Source organism: Rhyacophila brunnea, unplaced genomic scaffold (genome assembly GCF_057557595.1).
Source record: "Rhyacophila brunnea isolate RB1 unplaced genomic scaffold, BYU_Rbru_1.0 scaffold_149, whole genome shotgun sequence".
In the NCBI taxonomy this organism is placed as follows: domain Eukaryota; kingdom Metazoa; phylum Arthropoda; class Insecta; order Trichoptera; family Rhyacophilidae; genus Rhyacophila; species Rhyacophila brunnea.
Window position 1 is genome coordinate 547465 of NW_028232805.1, and position 27945 is coordinate 575409.

The 27945-nt window shown below is 31.4% G+C and overlaps 1 protein-coding gene and 1 pseudogene across 1 annotated transcript; both read left to right on the forward strand.

The window, feature by feature from the left end:
- LOC147075349 (uncharacterized) overlaps positions 1 to 27945 on the forward strand; it is a 248195-nt pseudogene that overhangs the window by 194727 nt on the left and 25523 nt on the right.
- Positions 14239 to 15549, forward strand: LOC147075360 (uncharacterized). The gene has a single exon (XM_085942512.1). The coding sequence runs from the start codon at positions 14239 to 14241 to the stop codon at positions 15547 to 15549; it is 1311 nt and encodes a 436-aa protein (XP_085798638.1).

Sequence of the window (27945 nt, forward strand, 5' to 3'; positions counted from 1 at the left end):
GCCTGCAAATTTCAGTTTGAGAATCATAGCATTCCAAATTAAGAACTCTTGGGACAGATCCATGGGGCACATCTGATGTAAACTCCTGGATTTGTACAGACTGGTATTTGATAAATTTACTCCCACGGGTAACCAGACAAAGTGTTCCCTTTACCTTCCTAATCCTACATTTTTCAGACCCGCATTCTTCCAACAAATCAAATGTGTCATTTTTGATTTGCTGATATGTCTCAGTTCCACATGACTCACAGATATATGTTGCAACCTGAACATACGGCTTAACTTGGGAAACACGAGTTACAATACCTCTAACATTACTAAGTGCTCCTATGTTACTAGATTTTATTTCTCTGATTGAATGAACAATACTATTCTTACTAATTACATTGATGCTATAATTCCTTAGTAGAAACCCCAGCACCTCACAAACATTTTTTTCTGGATACTTTTCCTTAAATCTACTAATTCTGTGATGCATGAAAATATCTTCGGAAGAATGTTCGACCTCCATATTTGTATCATAGCTAATTTCATCAATGATAGAATATACCATACTTAAGTACGTGTAGCAATTTGCCTCAAATCGAGTAGATAAACCAGTTTCATCATACATGGACAAGTCATTCAAATCTATATTGATTATGGGCTCTCTAATTGCATCAAGATATTTAAAGCGTTCATTTTCTGTAAAAAATAAAAAGAATTTCTTTAATTTTTCTTTATCTTCGTTATAGTTGTATGGAAGATTGATTCTTCTTAATTCCTGCACTTGCATAATTGGGGGGAAATTTTTCAAAAGACAAAAGCTAACTGTTATTACCTGTATGGCTATTCATAATTGACTACTAAGTTTTCAATTTTGATGAAACAAACTGAGAAACTTGAGATCATGATCGATAACATAGCTCAAGACACTTATTAATAACAAATGTGTTTTTGAATTAAAGTGTATAAATGGATATTCTGAATAATTGATATGCCAGAAGAATTTTGCTTTTAATGTCTCAAAATAATAGTAGTCCACTAAACCAACATTCATTATTGGCTGCGATTTAGATATGAAAGATTTCTCATTTAAAGAATAAGAAAGTATGAGATGATGAGTATCAAGGATCTCTCGATTATGTATCCACAATAATATACAGAACCTTTTTGCATGGAGTTCGATGCTTACTATTAAAATCCCAATAACTATACCTTTAAAATAATCTAATTTACCTAAGCTATGCTGCATAAAAGACTTATCTGGGGAAATAATATAATGAGATCTAGAACTAAGATTTCTAATAATGAAGGAAAACTATACTTAAACCATAATTTAAATTTTTATTGACTAAACTCCTCCATTTTTTTGCGAATTTGCTTTAAAGCCTTTTCAGTTTCTTCAATTTGCTTAACTTTCAATTTTCTTTCAAATTCGCACACTGTAGTTTCCATATCCTTTCTGTATTGAACTATTTCTTCTTCATACATTTCAACGTCTTTTTTGAGTCTACTTTGAATTTTGGAGTAATTCATTAACTTCATGAGGACTTAAAACAATTCATAATTTTTTGGTAAATCACTGGAAAATTCTAGATCAGAAGGTTAAATTTTCAACTCTTAAGAATGGGAGATAGTTTAGATGGAGAAATCAGAAATACCAATATATTTTTTTTTAACCTATCATCCCATTTTTCAGTAAAATGCTTCTTAAAACTATTCTTTCAAATTATTTCCATTCAATGGATATTTCAGTGACTTTTCTTCCTCGTCGAGTTGGACTAGGATGCCCACTGGAAATGAAAGCTTCTGCTTCTAGCATTCTTAAATCGACCAGAAAAGAGATTCGTAAAAAATTGAAAAAAAATAACGAAAAAAGAGACCATATTGAAGACATTAGTACTGAAGAAATAAGCAGATATGAAAGACGGAGATAAATTATATGGGATTTGCTGGTTGTTTCCAACAATACTTTGGGCTTGGAATGTTATAGTCAGCTAAAGCCATAATATTGTATCCACTATTATTAAAGATTTGACATTTTCAGTATTATTCTTGTAGGAACATTGTGTCTCCTTTGGCAGTCAATATATATATATTGTTCTATAGCCTTGGAAATTAAAAAATATTAATATTTTTAGTTTATGTTGTAGTGTGCATCATATTAGAGTTACTTAAACCAAGTACAGGCCGATGCTATGTTTTACATTCCTGTAACATTCTATTTGCACTAATTAATGAGTAACCCTATAACCTTCCATAATATAAATTTAATATAATAATATCCCGTAACAATTGAACATGATTTTTAAAACATCCAAAATGTGTACCTCCCTTATGATTAATATTTCTGTTCAAAAAACAGCTTTTAACTTTAAAAAATATACATACTGACCGAGATTTAATTTTCTTGCAGTTCATAAGCTTATTAAATTTATTTGTATTTTTCAGCCCCATGACAGAGATATCGAAAAAACTATTCAGTCCGAACAAGAATAGAAATGAAACACCTATAAAAAAGGCATTGAATAATTGTAACAGAAAGTTGTCTGTGTTTTTGTCAAAATTGAATGAATTAAATCGATCCCAAACCCTAGTGGAAAAACAAAAACTAAATTCTGAAAATATCAAAAAGGCAGAATCTAAAAATATAATAGAGGGAATAGAAAATATGAAAATCATCTAGACCAGATATTCATAAATAAACAGTATTATTGAATTGTAGCATTGTTTCCATCCAGAGTTATTAGGATATTATATTGAATGCCTATTCTCACTAAAATTTCACAACACAGATTTAAATAATAAAATTGTTTGTAATCGAACTAAAACAACATACAAGCCAAGAGAATGACCATCTTTATTGAAATTTGGCATTGTAAAGTTTTAAATTATACTATCCCCCAACTGCTTAAGACTTGCAGAAATTATTTTGATATAATGATAAATTCTGAAGACATTTAATTTAAATAAATTTGTCCTATGGAGACATTACATTGTATTTACAAACTAGAAAGAAGAGAATATTAAACTATATTGACCAGTACAAATTATGTTTTTATTCTCTTAAAAACATTAAACTCATGTGATATTTTCATAAACTGTTAGACGAAGAAATTAATGTACCATGCAATAAAAACCAGAAGATTTTAAAGCTGTTATAAGACTTATAATTTTAATATCATGCCACTTATTTACGGTACAAAATTCTCTTCTTTACATATAATAGGAAATAGTCTTTTGATTTTTTAATAATGTATATGCTCAAAATAGAATATTGAGATTTTTCTTTTAAAGATATGTGTTTTCTCTATTTTTAGCATACCACTACCAATTTAAAATCTACTTGTTATTTGATTTTTATTAATTATAGTTTTTGTTTTTCCCCAAAAATGTCTAATAGTTTTTGGAATAACTCATTACTGGAAAAGGATTTGGGGGCATATTATACTAATGTATATAATGAAAATTCTTTGTTTTTATTCCTATTGATATTCTATATTCATTTGGTGATCTATTTGATATTTCTTGATTTATGCTTGAAGTTTTTTGTTGGAAAAAGTTATAAGTTGAGATTTATAGAATTAGTAAGTTCTAACATTGTTATTTCGTTTATTTCATCATTCTTAATAATTATTGGACCATGGTGGTGTGAAGTTGATCCATTTGTGATGTTGAAGATAGTAACTGCCGTACAGTTGTTCGCAGTGGTTTCACTGATAATATTGCTTCCTATAACATTTTGTAGAAATTTATATTATCAACAGACGTCGAAGAATTTAACTCTAGTCTATGTTAATGAGGAAAACAATGAAATGCCCAAAAAAGGCTATTTACTTTCAATGGTAGAATATTTTGCAAATTTAACAATATCTGTTAAGGATTGCCTAGCATCTGCTTTTTCTAGCGATAATAAGTAGATGAATAAATTGATGACAAGTTAAACTCTAGTTAAATAAAAAATTACTTATATTTCTAGAATTCTCTACTCCTTTGTATATTATTGCATGTCAGTTGTTTCACTTCTAGCGATACAACTAGTTATATTCTAATTTACAAATACTCAATTTCATAAAATGACCACATTTCCGTTTTGGAATATTAAAAACTAAAATTTTCATAATTACCCATTCATGGATAAAATACCATTCGAACACGGAGGAGTAGTATGGGGAACAGTATGGGGAACAGCGTGCACGCTTTTTAGGTTGGTTGAGTTTATTGTTCATAAGAGTGAAAACTTAAATACAGTTACGGATTTGTTCAGCAAATATAGTGACAGTAATAATAACCACAATAATCAGCCTGATGGCAAAATAGTCGAAGCCACTGTAGATGGTTTCCAAGCATCAAAATTTCCAAATAAACATCCAACACTTGGGTCGATAAATCCCACAATGGAATTTCCGATTACTATTCAACAAGCAGATATTCCAATGAAGGAAGATATTTTATTATCGAATACATCCGCAACTCCTGAACCATTTATTAATGAAATACCATCCAGGGAAAGTCCTACACTTAAAATGTACAATACAGTATCTAACAAAATATCTACCTTGTCGAATAATATATCCTTGCCTAGTAGTATTGGTGAGGTTTATATTCCATGGATTGCTAATTTATCAATATTTTTGGCTATTGTACTTATTATTTTGAAAATAATAAGTATCTTGCCAAATAAAACTTATAGAGATTTTTACTTTAAGATACTTGGGGCTTGTTTGTTGATATACTTAGGATGTATGGGATATGATGCTTTATCTACATTTGTGCTGGCCCAATCTGTATATGTTCAGATTTTGTCAATCCCGATCCCATTCTTGTTTTTGCGGTATGTCCAGTATTGTTAAAAATTCAAGCATTTTGGTTGGCACATCAGTATTTAAAGTAAATTAATTGATAATTTTGATTCTAAGAACTTCCTTCCTTTACAGGATTGAAATCCAATTTTCGAATTTTGGATAATTTGTTGTAGAGTAATTTAATGAGATTATAAGACTGAGAATAGACTCTACATCTGTTGATTTGTGCAGTCAATGCTCACAAATCAATTAAGAGGGTGAGGTTAACAAATACCATGATTAATTTTTTGTAGGGTCGTAACTGCATTTTCATGTTAAATAGTCTTGAAATATGGATTCTCTGGTTATCTATTGAATAAATTATAGCGCCGGCAAATTTTATACGTTTATAATATGTTTTATATTACAAACAACCTTTATATAAAAACATGGCTGTAAGTTGTTAATATTGTGAAATAAAAAGCTTTTGGAAATGTAATAAGTTCGTAATATAGATAACAAAACAAATATCGCTTGTATTTATGTTAAGTCTTATAAATTCAGTATTTATAGATTTTAAGCTTTCCATAAATGGTAAATTGCACTATATTTGGTCTTTTCTATTTTTTCACGCCCCAGAATGACTGAATCCATCTATGATTCAGTGGTATCATCATTACACACTCAGCTTACTACAAATTTTAATATTCTCTACTATATACTTATATTTGGCCTTCTATACTTTGTAGTCTATCTCTTTGGTGTGCGTCATAAATATCAGTTTTGGATATTCCTTGATTTTATGGTACTATATACTATTCTAACAAATTTGATGGCTTGTGCTATAAGTCATTTTGATGCTGATATAGAAATTTACCCATTTCTTTATATTTTGCATATATTCGTGGGAGGACTTAGTGTATTCTTTCTGAATCACATGAGTATTCATGATAACAGAAGGGATTTTAATAAGGATGATGCCCTGTTTCCCACGTTAAAAGCCTTCTGTACTGGAATTATCAATACATTTTCTCATGTCTTTACCTATGTAGATAAATTAATACGATCGGTAGTGTTTTCGGTATGGAGTGTTATAGAGATGTATCTTATTAGGTTTTTCAGAATGCATGTGATATCCAATTTAGTATATTATTTTGAACAATACATATGGTACTATATAAATGCATACATATGGTACTATATAAACACATATATATGGTATTATCTAAAGAAGGGCTGCATATGGCTAATATATGGTGAGTTTTTAATAGAATGGGAAGTGATCAAGAATTTGCTCTACCCTGAAAAGCTTATAAAAGTTTGCAAATATATTTATACAGAATGTATTTATAATACAGTTGTTAAAATATATAAATACATGAGTAGAAATATAATCCCCATTTTCGAAAAGTATACAAACATATATTTGGATTGGATAATGCTGGTAATATATCTTTATATAGGTGTGAAGATAATCTACATTAACATTATATAGCTATGAAAACGATTTGCCGAATAAAAATCTGTATATATAGAAGAATATATATAGAAGCCAATGTTGTATGAAAACAAGAGTTCCTTATATATTATTCCCATAGAACGTAATATCAATAAGAAAATTATTTATTAAATATATTTATACCCACCATCTACTTTCACTGCACATCCATATTCTTATCTTAAAATGTCTAAAGGCTTCTCTAACTAATTCTCTAAAATCGATTCTCTCTTTACTCGTATAATAGAATGTTATTCTATTATCATCCCACTGATATTCGCATCTGGTTATCTTCATATCACAAGAATATACCCCCTTTACATGATTAATATAATCTATTGCGGATAACTCCTTCTTTCTCTTCCTTAGTATTTTGTCTATGTCTTCCTTTGTGGCAATTCTTTTGATAAATTTCTGTGGCGAATGCTTCCAGTTTTCTGAAAAGAAAGGAATTGGATCATAATCCAATGAAATAATGTTATTCGCTATATCGACATTATTGGTGGAATTGTCATCTTTTTTATTTGTATCATGATCAATTCCTGTATTTGTAGTGTTGCAGTTGCCATAAGTCTCTTTACTTTCTTTATTATTAATTCCATAAATTGCTTTATTGTACCTATCATAAATTGTATTATTTTCACATTTTCCATACTCCCCTGCTATTCTCCCACAGTCTTCTCCCCTATCGGCCTCTAAAATTACGTACATTCCCCTTCTTAGTGGGGTGTCTTCTATCGTGCTCCACTGAGACAATAAAGTTCTACCACTATCGAAAACAACAAAATACTTGATATTTGTGGAAATACTATCTTGCTGATTTTGGCTGACCTGTTTCTTATCATTTATTGAATTCATCAATGAATCTACATAAGAATTAGTCAACTGTTTCTTTTCCAATAATAATGAATTTACATCGCAGACATGTTGAATATTTTTCAATTTGTTACTACCAAATAAATTATAAGAATTGGCACTATTTTCCTTGGTATCACTGATACAGCTGTTGCTTTGTTGGGTATTTTGCCCCACAATTCTCCATGAGGGTGCATATTCACACCATTTTTCATTGGTTTGGGTCCAAATAGATTGTTTCCCATAAAAGGCAGGCTTAATGGGATTCATAGAAATATCATATTCATCAACCGAGGAATCACTGAATTTGTGAATACTATTTTGCTCACTACAATTGGTTATATTGTTCACACTTTTTGAATCATCTTCTATATTTCCCTTCTTTTTCAATAAAGGTATATAAGCTCCACTACTTCTATAATTTACTGTTTTTCTATAGCTATAATTCTCTTCTTCGGAAATATTTGGAGGATACATGGGCTGTGAAGGAGATATAAAAAATATAGGAGTAAAAATTTACATAATATGAAAATAGTCTGTGTGATGAGAAACTAAATCACTGGGATTGGTGCTAGTTAATTAATTATGATTAGTTAGCCAAAAATTCTTTTCTTTGTTTTTTACCCTTTATGCTAGTTCTTTTCAGATTTGTTGGTGATGCTCTTATGTTTGCTAGTAGAGCAGTGATGTACAATAAAATAAAGCAAACACGTAGTGTGGCTGGCCTAAGCCTGAAAACCCATCTGATATATTTAATAACATACTTCTTAAGATATATCGATCTGTTCTATATGAGATTGGTTCCGCTAATTATCTACAATTCTATCTGTAAAATTATTTTCATTTTTTACCAGATATACATCATATATCTCATATGTATAAAGTACAGGCACAGCTACTCCAAAAGATTCGATACATTCCCCATCACAGTCATATTATTTGCAAGTACTGTTGTTGGAGGTATCATTAATTTTCTAAGTAAGGAATACTCCTTAACAGAGTTGGCATATACAATCAGTCTTATACTGGAGTCGGTGGCTATTCTACCACAGTTAGTCATGACCCAAGAAGAATCCAGTTGTGAAAGTATGACAAGTACGTATATTTTACTTCTTGGTTTATACAGACTAAACTATCTAATATACTTTATTGTTCGAAAACTAAATGGAAGTAGTGTGGATTTGCTAATGATAGTAACATCAGTGATACAGACAGGTCTATATTTTGATTTCTTCATGGTCTACTATAAGTATGCATTCTCAAAAAAAGAAGAGGCAACTTCTAGTGACTACTATAAATATGCATTCTCAAGAAAAGAGGAATCAATGTCCAGTAATGGATATAAGAAAGGATTATAAAAATAAACTCATATATTACTATTTCTAAAAAAGTTTTTGGTATAGGTGTTTTTGGAGTTGTAGTGCTTGACATCACATCCAACATTATAACTCGCTGAGCAATACGATGATATTTAATTTTCATCAAAATTTATTCCAGACATAAGGTAAATAAACCATCTTTGTTGCATGTATATATTGGTTGTTTATGATCAATGTATATATCTGCAGAGACTAGTACCATACTTATATCAGGAGATATCCCATTAATAATTTAAACTCTTTTCATAGCAATCCAATTAGACATTTTTATAAGAATGATTTGCTGTGTATCTAATGATTAGGTTGTTGAGCTCATCACTATAGATGTGGGATGTTACACTATTTCTATGGTTATTCCTAAAATGTGTGAAGATAACTTATGTCTACAATTAATAATCCAAGCACTTAATTAGTTATTTGATAATTTTATAAATTTTGTAGGCTTTTTAATTCCTTTTTCTCACCCTCTCATAATGAATTTTTCGAAATTTTCAACAGTTAAAAAAGACAATTTAGAATGTATTGATATTCAAAATCCACCAGTCGATTCTGTAAGTGAAATATGCTTTAATTTGGAAAATACTCTAATGGCAGTTTCAAGTTGGGATGCCACTGTAAGAATATATGAAATAAAGGGTAGCAACAATGCGTTTAATGGCAATTCATTTAATAATACTTCTGCCAAGTCTTTCTTACCTATTCAATTATTTACAACTGCTTCGCCAATATTAAGCCTGGTATTTGTCGGAAACGCATTGTATGTTGGATTAGTAGATGGAAAAATTCAGCAGGTATGTTCATACAACAATACTTCCCCAATCACGATAAATCCTCCAACAATTACTGTGCCAGTACAGGCTCATTCATCAGGTATAAAATCTCTCAAGTCATTCAATAGCTCTTATATAATCTCCGGCTCGTTTGATTCGTTCATTAAAATATTTGACTCGACCCTTAAGGAGGTACATTCTCAAGCTTGTCCTGGAAAGATATATTGTATGGATATTCTGGAAAGTATACTTGCAATTGGTCTATCTGATAAAACTGTTATAATCATAAACCTGTCAAATATGCAACAGCAGGTTATCAGTACCAAATTCAACTATAATATTAGAAGTGTTAACCTAAGCATGACAAAGGACTATGGAATGACTTTGGGGGTAGGCTCAGTGGAGGGTAAGATTGAGATTTTTACCGGAATAAATATAAATAATCTTGGTATGGGCAACAACTCCTTCATCTTCAGATGCCACAGGGCGGAGAACAAACTGTATTCTGTTAATAAGATATTAATTTATAGAGAGAATTTGGTTATTACCGGTGGATCTGATGGCTCGTTAGTATTCTTTAATAAAAATACTAGAATGAAGAAAGCAAAGGGTGATTATGATTGTCCTATAACCGCATTCGCTTTGGGCCCTGATGAAACTACCTTTGTATTTGCAATTGGTGATGATTGGTCGAAGGGGTATATCGACCAAAAAATAAATGTACAGCTGAAGTATGTTGATTTAAATAGTATAAAGGGATTATTGAATAACTAAGAAATAAAAAAGTATGAATAATATATTTATATCTGTGGTTTTACTAATATTGGATATTTCGATAATCTTGATTGCTCCGTATTAATCTTTTTAAAATCTATTGTTTGATATCGAAATATATCTTTTCCTTGATAAAGTAAATATGTATGTGGGCCACTTGTGTGAATCATAGATCTATAATACCCAATAACATTATTCTCTTATACCATTTATTTATTTATTTCTTGAAACTGTTATTTTCTATTTCTATGCTATTATTTATATTTTTAATCTATATGTTGCAGATGATTTTTTTGAATTTTTTTCCTTTGATGATAAAGTCTTATAGGCTCCTTACAATGCCATATCTAAAGGATATTGATGACGAAATAACCGATACTGTCCATATGAACATCAATACCATGCATTCATTGTTTCTTGTGAATACACATCCCATTTCCCTCTCTCCACCCACACCCTTCAATGTATCTAGAATGTACACAGTAATTCACAACAGGATTCTTTACTTTTATACGAATGGAGAGTATTATTCGTTTGCGTATGATTCTGACGGTGTATCGGTTAAGTTGAAAATTGTCGATATAAGAAATAGAAATGTTGAATATTATACAGTAGATCGAACTAAGCATGGAGCTGAAGCAACCTCGAATGATGATGATCGGAATGGAAAAGAAAAGAGAAGAGTTATGAAATGGGACGATTTTAATAATAGCTTTAGCAATTCTGGCAAAAACCTAGCTACCAAGAAATCTGGTGGACTAAGTAAAAATCAGGAAGCATTTATGAGTGGAGATGATGGAACTAATTCACAGAAGGATTTTTTAAAAATAGGTAGTAAAGACTCTGTAAGGCATGGTAACAAAAGCAGTGATCGGCAAGCTGATTCTACCCTCTCACAAAGCAATTCTTCTTTCTTTACTGACAAATCAATATCAACCGAAGTTTTAAAAAGAATCAATGAAATTTTAAAAGGAAGCAAGGAAAATGTGGATTCTTCCAATGGCCGGAATGAACTAGATAATAAGGGTAGTGTGCAGCCAACCAATTTTCATAAGCCTAATAAGAATTCAACTATTGATGATATTGAAAGTGATTCGAATATGATAGATTTGTCCGTGTTAAATTTACATGTGGTTATTAAGAACAAAAAAACCAAAGAGTTTCAACTATCCACGAATACCAATATGTGTCTTACATATTTTAAGAGTTCTTTTTTATTAACACAGTGTAACCAGTCAAAAAGTCAAATTTATAAACTGGTAAATGCAGGTACAATAAAACTGAGCTGTTCCAATGAGCAGAATGGCAGAAAGGCATTCGAAAATAGATTCGTTAATACTGAAGAATCGTATATGGCCTATAACGATACACCCCCTGAACTTAATAAAGATATATCTCACAAGAAAAATAATTTGTCGAGGAAGAAAAAGAATGGAAATGCAAGGTTAAAGGAAGCTATTAACAATAATGCAAGTGAAGATGATGATGTAGAGAAGCCGGAAATAGAACACAGAAATAAGGACACAAAGAAGATTGGTACTCTTTCCGAATTTGATATTATTGATGATAATATTAAAAAAGATAATACAAGCTTACTTTCATTCTTCAATGAAAAAAAAACGCACAACCAAAAGAGTGGGAAGAAGAAACTTATTACGAGCGTTTTTGATTCATATGATAATTCCAAATATGATAATTCCAATGAAGAGTCTTCATCCGAGAAAGATTATTCGGAAATGAAAATTGGTAAAAATAAGAAATCGGAAATTAAAAGATATCCTACAAATAAGAAAGGCTCCGAGGTTAGCCACTTAAAAAACCCAACAAAAATAAAATCGGAAAAATCAAACAGGGCAAAGGAGATTGATTTGGGTTCGTTTACTCACAAAAAGAATTCTGGACTATTACACCACAAAGAAAATTCTAAACTACTTAAACAAAACGAAGAGTTTGATTCGGATTTATTTTCGAAAGAGCATGATTTAAATATAAAAGGGTTCTTAAAGGATAAAGATGTAAGACAAATCGGTCCCAACAAGGCTAAGAAAATAGGAGAAATGTCCCATATTTTTGATGAGTTAAACCTTACAACCAAAAGTGATGCAACACATTTAACAAATCAGCCTAAACAGGATGTTATTGTGAATCAATATATTGGCAATAAAATAGAAAAAACCACCCCAAATCAAACCAGCAATAATATTCAAAATCATTATGGCAATTATCAGTCTCCTATAAACACTAATATCCACCAAAACAGTCCATATGCCAACTTAGATAGTTCCCAAACCCTGGGCCACATAATTGATAGAATTGATAGTGTGTTAAATAATAGCAGCTTGTAGGAATAAATTATTAAAAATATTGGTTGATTTTTTAAGTGTTCATTTTAATATCAAAATAGTTAAAAATCAGTGAGCAGTTAAGGATTATGACTACTTCTTGAAATATTTCCCTCCCAAGTGTATATTTTGGATTAGATAGTGAGAAAACCTAGTTTATCAAAAATTTTAGTAGAATATTATCCAAAAGTGTTGAGAATACAACCAACCAGATTGTTTGTTTATATTTTAATGAATTATTTTATTTTACAATTGTGGAAAAAATTTTAATATAAAAATCCTGAGTAAGAATCTTAAGGGTATGAAAATCAATAAAACAGCCTCTTTATTTGGAAGCTTGTACAAATGCAGATCAACTGGTGGTATGCTATCAGTCTATACCATTTGTTTTTTTATTTCTGTTTTTCTTGGTAGAACAGTATCCACTTTTGAGAATTATCTTGAGAATTCTTTAACCCCCAATATGGAGCAGACATTTGTAATGATTAAACCAGATGGTGTTCAGAGAAGGTTGATTGGAGAGATAATCTCAAGATTTGAGAAGAAAGGACTCTATCTGGCCTCAATCAAAATGATCAAGGCCGATTCTAAATTATTGGCTGTGCATTATGAGTCTTTGAGTAACAAACCATTCTACAAAGGATTAGTTGCTCATATGAGTAGTGGGGTTGTAGTGCCGATGGTATTCGTTGGAAAAAATGCTGTGGATGTGGCAAGAAAGATGATCGGTGCTACCAACATTGCAGAAGCTCTTCCAGGAACAATTAGAGGTGATTTTGCTAACGAGACAGGAAGAAATATTATTCATGGTGCTGATTCAGTTGAAAATGCAAAAAGGGAAATCAAACTATGGTTTGATGAAGAAGTTGAAGTAGAATACTTTGATAGATCCGTGATTTATGAATAAAATTATTCTAATATTAGTTATTTGGTATTGCTATAACAAAGACAAGTAGTCTATCATTGAGTTAAAGTCTTGTATAATATATTAGTTAATAGTATATAGATCTAGAAGTACGTTTGTGTAAAGGGTTATGTTGGTAGTAGACTAAGTATATACTATAACCTTGGAGAATTATCATTCTTTTTGTATAGGTATTTATATGATGCTATTATATGATTTGTTTTACCAAATCTCTCTACTAATTATACGCTTTTATGGTAAAAATGTGCAGTAAAACCCCTTTTAACAAAATAATTACAATGACTTTCCAAAAATTATTAGTAAATTAAATACTAAGACATATCTAGACAAATTACAAGATTAAATCATTTTCAAGTGGTTAAATCTTAAGTAAAGCTCATTTAACAATTTTGTGATTACATTTGTCTGCAATTTCAGCATAATCTCTTGGTTTGTAATAGTGTTTAAGTATTCTATTGCAAATAGCTTTTTAATTCGAATGGTATTAACTATAGCCTATATTGGCTTTATCCATGTAGTTCTTCAACAATCAGTCAATAATTTTGTGTAAAATTATTATTACTGTGGATATATTTTCTTGCTTTTTGTCATTTATTTTCTTGATAGAAGTTGGGTGGTATTATTATTTTCCAAAAAAGGAAAATTAAATGAAATCATATTGCATTGAGTTATTGAGGCTGTAGTACGTGATATATTGTAATGTCATGTCTGTAGAAATTGTTTCTTGTTCTGATTTTTTAGTTCTATTTTAATTAACAAATATAAAAAATCAGAAATAAATTAAAATTATGAGATATAGTCCATGATACACATGTATTTAATTTTTTCCAAATATAGTTGCGATATTTTAAAAACTTTCTTTTTCAAATGCCCATATGGTACCTACTATTGAGGAAGAGTTGGCAACTCTGAAAATATCTGATTTCAAAATGGATACAGTGGATCAGTCCGAGTATATGAAGTACTCGCTCAAGGAGATTTCGGCAGATCAAATTGGCCAGAAAATATCAACTTTCGGCTGGGTAACCAAAAGTGCAGCTCTAAAGAACATTAGTTTTATAGATTTAACTTCTCAGTTTAGTACGATAAAATGTGTTATTCCTACAAACAGGTCGTTTACAGTGAATACAACCCTGAGGATTTTTGGAATTGTGAAGGAAAACAATAGTCAGAAGGACGACTATAGATTTGAAGTTGAGATTGAGGCATATTCTGTATACAACGGATTCCAAGCTCCATCTTTTCCTTTGAACCAGTATTCGGAGAAGGAAAGTTTGCTTGACTATGCGCACTTAGCTCTTAGAATGAAAGAAAGATCGCTCTTTTTAGAAGCAAGGTCGCAGTTGCTAAGATGCTGCAGGGAGTTTTACTGGACAAAGGATTACTGTGAAATTACCCCACCAACACTTGTTCAAACTCAAGTTGAGGGAGGATCTACTTTATTTACATTGGATTTCTACGGTGAAAAAGCTTACTTGACTCAATCCTCTCAACTGTATTTGGAGACAGTAGCTCCAGTGGCCGGTAAAGCATTCTGTATCATGCCATCTTATAGAGCAGAAAAGTCCAAAACTAGCAGACATCTTTCTGAATACACACATGTAGAAGCAGAATTAGTCGACATTACTTTTAGTGATCTGATGGATAGTATTGAGCAGCTGGTTAAATCCGTTATAAAGAGATTTTATTCAGTTTTTCTTCCGAAATTGCAGAAGGTTTATCCTGACTTTGAACAGGTTGTGATCTCTGATGAGCCATTTAAGAGATTGACACATAATGATGCAATAAAATTTCTAATGGAAAAAAAGCATTTAAAGCCTGATCAGACACCCTATGCAGAGGGTGATGATATTGCTGATGCATCAGAGAGATTCATTGTTGAAGAGTATGGTAAAGGCCAACCTGTTTTTCTGATAAGATTTCCTGTAGATCACAAACCATTTTATGTTAAAAGGGATTCTGAAGGAACTCAGAGTTGCGATTTACTGTTTCCAGGTATTGGGGAAATTGTGGGTGGCTCTATGAGAGCCGATAAATATGATGAACTGAAGAGTGGTTTTATGAGAGAAGGAATTGATCCATCACCATACTATTGGTATTTGGATATGGCCAAATTTGGGCCAGCCTCAAAAGGCGGATATGGATTAGGTTTTGAGAGATTAATGATGGGTATAATGAGATATAGTAATGTTGATCAATCTACATTATATCCAAGAAAAGTGGGTAGATGCACTCCATGATTAAAAAATCTTAAAAATATCTATTTACTTTCTCCATCAATGTGTTTAATAGCATTTAAAGATATGTTTTCTGATTTTTATTGTTGTATTAAAATTTTCAAATCAGCATTATTGATCATACATCAGACAAAAACATTATGAGGGTCATATTGGGGATAATAGCCATATTACAGGTTTTGTACTTATTAAAAGCTCTAGATCCGAAAAATATTAATTAATTAATACATTAAAATAAAAATATAAAGGGGAATGGTTGGTGAAAATAAATAGGAGTATGAGTATAACTACAAGACAAATAAGCCTTATGAGATTATATTTATGAATTACAGTATCTTAACTCTGTATATTAGAAGTTACAGAGCTTCATACCACAATCAAAATCTACTTTTTCAATTTTCCATTTTGGGTACTCCCAAAAATCCAATTAAAACTTTTCACCCATGAAAATATTTTTAGTATTCTTTGGAGTTATATTTTCACGAACAGTAGCGGTGCCAATTAGAATGGCGGAGTGTCCATGCGCAGGGGATACATTTTGTGATTTTTTTAATAAAGAATCTATAAAGATAAGGGGAGTAGTTTTATATTGTGAAGAAGTATTAGAGGCAATAGATAACACATGCGATTTTGAAATTTTCCAGGAAGATATCTATTCTCCCAGCATAAATAATAGAGATGTGCTGAATTATATTAAATCACTCTATCAATCACAGTTAAAAGACTTGGTAATTGGGAAATGTGTTTATGAGGTTGATGATACCAAGCTCGATACAACAGATCGGACAGTAAAGTTCAGCGACCATCAACTTCCCATAAAGCCAGTTACATTTAACTATGAGGAGAAACCTATCACCAATATGTGGTCATATTTTTTAAAGACCTCATGGTGGGACTATCCATTTAGCAAAAAGCTCCCATACAATGAACCAGAATTCGACTACTTATCTACAAACCAAAACACTGCTGAGTATAAGCCACGGAAAACGTACAAAAAGAGTTCCTCTATGTCTACAATGAAGAAATTTCTTTCTGATGTAGAAGTTATAAACCCTCTGAAAAATGAAAAGATTCCTGAAGGTATGATCAAGGATAGTTTTGAAAAGGATATTACCAAAAATGGCATTTCTATATGCTTTAAGTGCTTGAGAATGCTTGATTTGTATAAAAACTTCATGGATCGTGTTGCAAGTCTAGATAATCACTTGGAAAGTTATACAAATTTGCTAGAGTTGCCAAGATATCGGGAAAAACATAGAATGTATGCGTTTTTTAATAAAAGGGGAGAGACAATTCAGGCGATAAACGTAAAAGCCAAGCAAATAATTTTTGGTCCGACTGATCCAGCTCCACCTTCTCCTAAGCGTTTCTTAGTCTTTATAGATGGACAGCTTCAGGCAATATCCATGGATCTTAAGGACGCTATTCCATTTAGACTTTTGGACACACAACAATATAAGCTGTATCCTTTTGATTGCCTGAGTAGCGAGAATTCTCTTCTAAGTGCTAACAAAGAGTGGAAATCGGTTATAGAAAGTTTGAGTATCAAGCCAAAGGTTACAAAGGTTAAGGGTGTACTGTACGTTAAGAATTTGGACCGCCATTCGTCTTTTGAAGATATCAATCCCACTGAAAAATTGGAGAGTTCCAAAGTTAAATATCATTTGACATCAGAGTCTTGCGATTTCAACAGGCACTGCTGTCTTTACACGTGTGATCTGTTTTATTTAACTGAATTTACACGTTATCAGGAGAATGTTGAAGATGTTTTAAAATCGTTTGATGATAAGTTTTATGAAGTCACTATTGAAGAAAAAAATAAGTTTTTTAACAAGTATGCAGGGTTGGATCTCGGGGAAGGAAAGTATGAATTTGTTTGTGATGAAGATGCGAAAAGACTGAAGGATTCTTTGACATATGTTCCAGGTGAAAATGGACCATATGAAGAAAAAATTGATGAAATTAATCGATTTGAAAACTGTGAAAAGCACAACAAAACCATTTGCTTGGATTGTCTTTCCTCTTTGACCTTATTTGAGGAATTATTGACATTGTGTGTGAAGGAAAATGTAAAGGCAGTTGCTCAAATTGGTGTGTGTTTAGATCAAAAACCCATTTCAATAGTTTTGAGTCGAAGGGGAAATACAGTTCATTTCAGAATACTAAAAGTAGATCCTGGAAAAATCATTTCCTTTATGGATTTCTTTTTCCCCAAAATATTCTCTTATTTTGTTAAGGCCGAGTACTTTTTAGGGATGGTAGGAGATAGGCTTTGTGCTATCAACACAAACCTTCAAACATACATGCCCATTCATGAGATTGCTAAGCTAAGGTATGGGTGGCTGGTTGCTAAGCCACCAAATTTGGAACATTTACCTGAAGCTTGTAAATCAACAGTGAACAATATCAAGGGGTTATTTGATTGGTTGAGGAGATTTAAATTCCGTAAATTTTCCAAAGTACCACAACCAGAAGCAAATAAAGATCAATTTGTTGGCCTCAAATCAAAAAAGCCACATTTGCATCTACCAAAAAGTGATTTTTCGAATATTTCAGAGGATCTGACTGAATTGAGCGAACATGAGTCGTCCATTAAAGATGATATTTCTCTTCTAGGAGCCTCTGATAGCTCTGAATTTTGATAATGTAATAAATTTTGAAACTAATAATATTTATTTGTTATGGTGATAATTTCGTATGTCTTGCATTTAATATACCGTTACTTGATAAACTTGATAGCATAGTTCTTTAAAATATGCTAAGTCATCAATTACCGATAAAGTAATATTTTGACTATTTAACTTGTGAAAAATAGTGATCGAACATTTTACTACGGTTTATTTGGATCAATTTTATTTCACATAATCTTGTCTTGATTCTCTATTGATTCACCAACCAATTAGGCTTATTCTGAACCCTGATGAATTAATTTAGCAGTTGCTATTTAGTAATTCACATGATTTTAGACTGCGTGACATCTTCCAAAATTTTTATGAAATTTGGCCAATGCTATGAAGAATTATTTTATTTCCATCATCGTAATATATTTATAGCAATTTTAAATTCCTAAAGCTCCTTCTTGATTGAAATAGTTTCAATTAATCAATAAAGTTTGACAATTTTCTATTTTGGGAATTAAAAAAATTTTTTATGAACTTACCCCTATGAAAATTATCACTATCTTATTTATAACAATTCTTTCTAGGACAATTGTTGTTCCACTTAAAATGTCAGAATTGCCCTGTGCTGGTAAGAGAACGTGTGACTTTTTTAATAGAGAGGCTATGAGAGTTAGAGGGGCAGTGTTTTACGAAGAAGAGATCAACAAAGCCGTTGAAGCGACAGAAGACATATTACTCCATGATGAAAGTATTTACGAGTACAGTGCTCACAAGGAGAATGTGGTGGATCAGATTAAAGAGATTTATGAGGAAAAACTAAAGAATTGTCAAATAGGGAAGGTTGTTTATGAGGTGAATGATGCAGAAATTGAGTGTACTAGCAAAGAAGTATGCAACTATGTGTTTGATATTAAACCAGTAACAGTTAAATATGAAGAGGAGTCGCTAGTAAATTTTTTTTCATATTTTAGAGAGACTGAATGGTGGAAAACTCCATTTAATAAAAAAAAGACGGATATCAACTTTGAAAAAATCACTAATAAGTCTTACGAGGATGAAGTGTCCCTGAAGAAATCGTCTGATAAATCAACAAAATTCAAACCAAAAGCCCCCAAATTAACCGAGGAAGAGAAAAAAAAAGTGAAAAGCGATATGGAGTTTGAAAAACATGTTAAAAAGTATGGTGTTACAATATGTTTCAAATGTATCAAAATGCTTAAGTATTATGCAAATATTATGGATTTTGTTAAAAATGATGATTATCCGGAAAAAAGTTACAACATTTTACAGGAGGTTGGTAAATACAAAGATAAGCATCCGATGTACGCTTATTTTAATTCTGAAAAAGAAACCATCCAGGTAATTGTATCAAAAGATGATGGAAAGTTTTTTAATATTAAAAAAGATCCTATTCAGGTTGCTATATCAAAGGACGGTAAAACTAGTAAAGACCAATCATCTTCATTTTTCATAGGATATATAGATGGTAGTCTTCAGGCAATAAGTATGAATTTTGAAAAGACAATTGCATTTCGTTTTATTAACTCAAGGAGATTGCATTCACACCAAGTTGATGTTTCAGATACGAAAAAATTCTACTTCGATCATGAGCTACATTGGAAGTATATCGCTGATAGATTGAGTGGCAGCAAAACGGGAAGGGTAATAAAGGCTAAAAGTGTTAAGTTTGCTAAAAATTCCACAGACTACGATTCAATGGAGGGATTTAATCCCATTGAATCCAAAAAGAATTGCAACATCAACTATTATTTGACATCTGAAGGGTGTTCTAGCAATAGATACTGTTGTTTCTATAATTGTGATATTACGAATCTTTCTAATTTAAAAATTTATAGAAATTACTTCCATGAAATCTTAAAGTGTTTTGAAGATGGAAAATTTGATAAATTCTCAGAAACGAGAAAGATTTTGTTCGAAAAATTTGCGGTTACAGATGTTGGACAAGGCACTTATACTTTTTTAGTCGATGATGAGGCCAAGAAGCTGAAAGATTCTTTGGATTATTTTCCGGAGGAAAATTTAGTTCTAGATGAAAAGATTGATGAACTCAAGCGCTTTGAAAATTGTGAAAAATACTCAAAACCTGTATGTTTGGAATGCTTAGAGTCGTGGGATTTGTTCGAAGAAATTATAAAAACTTGTGCTAAAGAACAAGTCCTAGCAATCACAAATTTGGGAGTAGATTCTAATAATTTGCCAGTTTCAGTACTCTGTTCCAGAAGTGGAGATGCTGTCCATTTTAGAATATTTAGAATTGATTTGGTTGATCTGTCCTCTTTGGATTATTATATTCCCTATGTTTTTAAATGTATGGCAATTCTTAGATCAGAATATATGTTGGGAATGGTTGGAAGCCGTTTGTGTGCCATCAATGTTAATTTTAAAACATATCTTCCTATTCATGAATTGGCAAAATTATGGCCAGGATTAGGATTAGCTGTAAAGAAACCAAATTTGTCTCAATTACCAAAAGCAGCTCATGCTGTTATTAATAACATAACAGTGCATTATGATAATTTGAAGAAAGTAAGGTTCGCTGAAGTTACAAGAAGCCATAAGGAAACTGGAAGTGATACATTTGCGGGTGTGAAAACAAAAAAGGCCCATTCTCATTCAAAGGGTTCATCTGTGTCAGAATCAGAACCTGAAAAAATTGAAAAAGATGATTTTACATTAATTGAGTGAATCAATAGTTTTAAATTAAATAAATGGTATATATCTGTCTATTAGTATACATAAAATATTTATACGCAGTATTAATAGTCAAGTATCTCTGATCTCCGTTATTCACCCTATCAAAATTCCCCACAAGATTTTAAGTTAAAGGATTTAAAACACTTAGGTAACCCATATAACTTTAAAAGATCAATCAATAATATGTTTATTAGTTCAATGAGGATGTAGAATTGGTGTATTTAAGGTACTGATATTGTCAGAAGCCGGTCCAATATTAGAATGAATAAACTTTAGACCCTTTGGTTTAAAATCTGGAAGCACATCATATAATTTTGAAATCAGAACTGTGCAAAAAGACTTATATAGCTTTACTTCCTCCTTCTGATGATTGCTAAAGATAGAAGTTTGATCATCTAAATAGATTAATTTTTCGTGCTCTGTAATTATATCTAAATTCTTGTTAAAGGAGAACTCTCTTGTACTACAAATAAGTGAACTCAAAGCTGTGTCACTTATATTTCTAATATCATAGAAATTCTCACTGATTAAGCACAGTTTATCTTTATAAAACCCCAAAAAGTATTCCGTATAAAAAATATGCTTCAAAAATGGTAGCCAGCGAGTGAAATAAGCCAATAGTTTAAATGGGCGTATGAAATACAGTGGCACGAATTCACTCACCGATAAACACTGTCCATTTTTGTTAAATATCGCAGAAATATTCATCGACCTATTCACCTTCATAATCTTTCTTACGTTCAACATCTCTGAATGTTCTAAAATATAATTTAGAGAACGGATATTCTCCAAGCACTTAATACAGATACTTGTTGAAGTACCTACCAGAGAATCAAAATTGGCCCTATTTTTGGACAAATAAGGATCCAAATAAACAGATGTTGGTGACTCCACATTCATTTCAAATCTATACTTTATCGATCCGAGTATTAAATTGGCATGATCTTCATAAAACTTTCTCAATAATTCAGAGTCTCCTGCTAATTCAGCCTTCTGGTGTTTTAGAAGTGCAGAATTAACTTTATTTTCATAAATCAGAATTTTGGTAGCATTTCGTAAATTACAGCCATAGAAACAACAGCGATGTTTATCTGAACAAATATTATCAGATAAGTAAAGTTTGGCAGTATGTGCTTTCTGGACAATGTTTTCATCCACGGCATTGAAAGAATATCGTCCCTGAGCATCAAAAACAATTTTGGATTTTAATATGTTGATTTTCCTAAACATCTTGGGAGGCTTAGCAGATAATAATACACCAGAATTGATGTCCTCTGAAGACACACTAATCAAACAGCCAGATATAGCATTAATGCTACCCCACATTTCCATGGCTTCTCTGTGTAATCTGGTGTTTGATGGTGAACCAAGTACACTTTCCAGATATATGATTTTGTGCTGTTCTGGAAATCCAACAGCAACCTGTTTGATAGAATTCTCCTCCAAAATATATGCTTTTTCATCAAAATGCTTGAACTCATAAATTGATTTTAAATCATTTTTAGCAACAAATAGTTTTCCATCTGCAAAAACTACGATATTTTTTTGAGAATAGTTTTGGTTAAAGTTACCAGCCACCGATCCATGTCCATTTCTAGCTTCTAATGTCAATAACCGACCATAATTGTTACAAATTATTTGAATTTTATGGTTTTCAATATCACCGATATAAACAAGCTTGTTAAAAAGTGAATTGTCTTCGTCACAAGAGCTTTCTTCATAAGCATCCTCACCCTTGCCCATTAGTGATGTAATTTTGGAGTAAAATTTTAGCTTTGGTAGGCAGTTTATGCATATTTTGACTTCCGATGTTACAAATAATCTTTTATCAATATCATCATTAAGTAAATTTGAGGCAAATTGTGATATGTCAAACTGAGGTGATAATTCTAGAATATTATGACGAATAAATTCATTACTGGGAAATTTTGTTTTCTCTGCTGATAAAATATCTTCAGTATCGTCAAGTTTATAGAGTATCCGGCCAATTGGCATATTTTCGTAAGTTTTATAAAAATCAACCATTTTCTGTTCAAAGTTCTTATGGGAGTTATGGTGAATAGACTTCTTTCCATGAAATTGATCATTAACAAAGCAGCATAGATCATAGGAGTCATCCATCATATCACAAATGACAGACTCATAAAACACTGATGCAATTATATTTTCACAGTTCTTGCCAAAAAAATTGCAAGAACTATTCTTTACATTGCAACAAGTATCTGAAATTTTCAGATCACAATATAACATTCGTGATGCTATCCATAATACGAAAAAGACGATTTTATAAAGCATTTGGGGCTAGAAAAATTAAAAAAACCAAAATATACCTAATCTGGAAATTAGGAAAAAATTATTAAGCCAGAGTCGAGAAATTTTGATAATAGGAAGAAAACTTCGATTACAGTTCAGAGTACAAAACACAGCATTGTACAACTTTTATTAGTTTAAGAATATGCTGAGCAGAAGAGAAACCTGCCCATAAAACAATATTAAACAATTGATTATAAATTTTATTCAAATATTACTAATAACTCAATATGTATATTGGAATTTAGTCACTATTCATGGTTAGGTAATAATGTGAGGATGGAATTCTTTTTCAACAATAGTCTTATGTTCTGATACAATCTTAGCTGGTGTAATAACAAAGCTAATTTTCTTTGGCTTAAAATTTGGTAGATTATGGCAACACTCAGTTGCAAAATGACTTAGCAAATTTAAATCTGCAGAAATAAACCTATCCTCAGCAACTCGAGCACTTTCATATTCTAACATCTTATGGTCTGTGAATGAAACCATTTCAGCTCCACAACGAAATCCATCGTCAATTAACTGGCATATTGAAATATAATCACTTAAATCAAAATTAATAAGAGCTAATCTACTCCCATAAAAGCCCAAAAAATACTTCTTCTTTATAAACACATTAGAAGCAAATCCCAACAAGTCAATATATTCGAAGTAGTTGATAAAACTGAATAATCCAGTAAAACGATATTTCATCACGACCAAGCACTTTCCCTTATTGTTGAAAACAGCAGAAATAGTTGTGGTTTGTACAAAGTCACAATTCTCCTGACTAGAGACAGATTCATCTTCACTTGATGTATTGTACTGAGGATTTATATCTATGTTCTTATTACTTACTATATCAATAGATGGCTTTTCGTCAATTGTCAAAATTTTTTGGATTTTATTCTCCTCAGCCTTCCTGAGCAATTTATCAAGTGTTTTTATACTTAAAAAACATTTGATACATATGGTTCTATCAAAACCTTCTGAAGACTTAAAATCATTTTCTACTTTTGAAAAGTAGGAATTTCTGTTGATATTTTTTGGATCTGAAGCAGAGATTTCAAGTTCTGAGGTGTTCTTAACATCAAATATTAGTGTGACATTGCCGATTGGTATCAACTTAAAAGAATTTGGAATGCTATTATTAACATCCTTCGACTTTTGTAATTTCTTAATCTTCTCTGAAATTTTGCCATAAAGATCGTTGTATATTTGGATATCAACAATATTTTCAAAATTACAGTTGTAGAAACAACAGTGATTAATCTTGTCACAATTTTGATCAATCAAATAGATATTGGAAACTATTGTCTTTGACGAAGTACCTATTAGAAAATCATCAAACTCGCATAAATCATCTTCATTTTCTAATACTGAGCCACTCCTGTATTCAGGGTAGATTACATTGCACCGCTCTATTAAACGGTCAGATATCAGATTCTTCTTTTTTGGAATAGATACTCTGAAGTATTTTGGATCAAACTCACTAAATCTATATGTTCTCTGTATTCCATAATTACAGCACCATAATTCTCCATTGACAAATATTAAATAGTATATGTCTTCTATCAACCTTTCACCAGGCATCTTTGGATTACTTTTCCCTGGTATTCGTTCCAGCTGTAAGACATGATTATTTTCGTTACATATTGCCTGAATTTTACTAAATTTTCCATTAACATGCAGCTTACTGAATTTTTCTAATTCAGACACATCAATCAACTTGTTGAACCTATTTGTCACATCACTCATACATTCCCGAATGTCAAAATATAATTGTATGTTTCTTAAGCATCTGACACATATTTTGATTGTATTGTGTTTAATAACCCTTCCGTTTTCATCAACATGTAGTTTAAGAAAATTTAGACGGATTATTTCCAATCCAAAATTTCTAGAAATATCTGATTTTGAGGCGATAGACATTCTGTTTTCTGAAATTTCCTTGTCATCTTTGCAATGGATTGCATATGCTTCATTATCACCTGACTCATCCATTTCTATATGAATTATACCTAGAGAAATCCCCTCAAACTGTTTTGACATTTTAACTACTTTATCAAGTGGATTCGTAGATCCTGCAAAGACAGTTTCTTCATATTGCTCATACAGTCGATCAGTAATTTTGGAAATAAAATTCTCAGAATATTTTTTTAAATTGTTGTAGGAAGACTCGTAGAGTGACAGATTTAACATTCTGCTGCTTTTGGCTCCATAAAATTCGCATGAATGACCATTGGAACAAATTGTATCAGAATTGTACAGATGAAACAATTCACTGATCACGAAAACTGTGTGAAAAAAGCTTATGATTTTGATGAGCATCAGAGAAGGGTCTGAAAAAACTTCTTAGCGCTTTTCATTTCTATTTTTAGAATATTGCTTTTTAGTACAAATGTGGAGATTAGTTGGATTAAATGTTTCTGATCGATTAATTATTAAAACTTTCATGATTTAAAATAAACGTATTCCTCCATACAATCCATCACCAGTCATCAACAAAACTATATGGTATATATTGTCTTAATAGTGTGATTGTTTCTGAAAACGATTATTCTCCGTATTAATGATGATGGAATCAATAACTTCATAATTATGTAAAATATTAAATGCTAGATGTTTAAGTCTTTCGATCAATTTTGAAAGCTACTTGTGTTTATACACAAATACCAACTTATTTCAACTAAAGCTTCTTATTGTATATATTAATTATATAATAAAGAGTTCACATTATTAATGTATCAGATTACTTTTCTATAGAAATCAAAACAAATATACAAATGCCAGGTTATCAGAAGAGAATTATTCTCGAAGGCCATTGTAATCCCCGTAGAATTATATTTCAATTAAAAATTTATTTAACCATACATAAAAGATTTTAGTACAAGCCCGAAATATATCGGATTTAATTTCTCATATGAGTTTTTAATCAACAATAAAATTTATTTTCCATATAGCATTTCATTAGATACACAATTTATAGTTGTCGATAATTGAAAGGATGATAATGTGGAAATGTACTAACATTGTTGAACACAATGGCGGCAGGATTAGCTCCGGGATTGAAAGTCACATTATTCAAAATAAATTTTGGTAATGAAAGAAACTTTTCTCCAACACTTGACATCGCTTTCTGAGCTTTGGATTTATCCTTCTCAAAGGCGAGTCGTTCAACCACTAACTTTACATAGTTTAAATCAAACAAATAAAGGGGCACTGCTGTCTTAAAGTCCTTTGAAATGGCACAAAATTCATCTCCATAGAATCCAACAAAAAAATAATCAAATTGCTTGTCCACAAAAGATGGAAGCATTATGTTCTTGATCAAGTTTTTTGCGTACTGGGTTATTGTTGTCGAAGGCCTTGTAATCAACAATTGTTGAAAGACAAAATTACTAAACCGGGGGATACCAAAAGACCATATCTTTTCCCAATTTTCAATCTTAAAACGTCTTATAACTATGGCATTTCCACTCTTAGAAACGACTGCCTTTACTGGAATCTTACTATCCCCATAGGTATCCAGTTTGAGTATTGCTTTAATATTAAACATGTTCCTCAACTGTACTATCCCTCCTAGCATTGCATTCACTTTCAAGCATTTGACACAGATACTTTTACAGGAAAATCCAGATGCCTCGTGGTTTGCATAATTTAGTATTTTAAAGTCAAGGACTGGGTCTTTTCCATATACATAATTGTCTTTTTTAACTGTATGGAGGAGTTTTTTATCAACGATATATTGATTTACAACATCTCCCAAGAACTTTCCTCTATATTTGCCATATTCAATAGTCTTCCCCTGATCTAGAAGCGATTCGTAGTCTCTAAGAATATTCCCAATCTCTCTGTTATTGAATACTAAGCTTCTTACTCGATCAAAATTGCAATTGTAAAGGCAGCAATACTTGATTCCATCACATTCATCTGGTGAAAGAACCAATTTAATCCTCTTTTCAACTTTTTCTACTCCAGACTCTATATCCTCACATTCATCAGAATCATCCAGTCTCTGTACAACTCTAAGTGGTTTTATTTCCATGAATTCTGGGGAATCCTCATCTACATCTTTAAGCTTTGCTATAGCTTTCTTAAATTCTTTTTTAAAGGGCCCATCTGGTATAGAAGTGAGAGGTACTTCCTCGCTGGTAATTGTAAATTCCATAGGTATAGGGAGACCAGGCACTGGTGGTGGTACAAATAGATTTACAGGAACACCAGGCACTGGTGGTACAAATTCCAAATTCGATGTTCTAAGTTCTCTAAACGATTCCCCAGATGGATGAAATAATACAAGCCTTCCACCATAATATCCTATAAAATAAAAATTTGGATTAACAGCAACGGCCGGAACATTAGCAGGTACAAAGGGTTGCAACTGAGGCTGTGCAGGGGGTGGTAAGAGAGGATTAAGTGGAGCATTTTCACGTATAATCAAGCTACCATTATTGTTTTTATCAAAAATATACAACGTTTCGGATAATCCAGCGCCTCCACAATTTAAATAGATACTCGTTTGTGGTTTTAGATAGGTTCCGCTTAAAAAATGCGAAATTTTCTCATATTTATGGAGTGCAAAAATACACTTTACACATATTTTAACTTTTTTCTTGCTAACTTTTGAAAAATTGTCTCGGATCAATAGATCATGGAAGTGATTCATTTGCTCTTGGTTGACTTCATTAATAAACAGCTGTCTTTTTAGTTTTTTATCCGTAAAATCTTTTAAAAAAAGTAACTTCAAACTATCTTCTGCTTTGCTGTA

Coding starts and splice junctions, on each gene's coding strand:
- LOC147075360 (XM_085942512.1), top strand. CDS start 14,239: ATGGATACAGTGGATCAGTCCGAGTATATGAAGTACTCGCTCAAGGAG.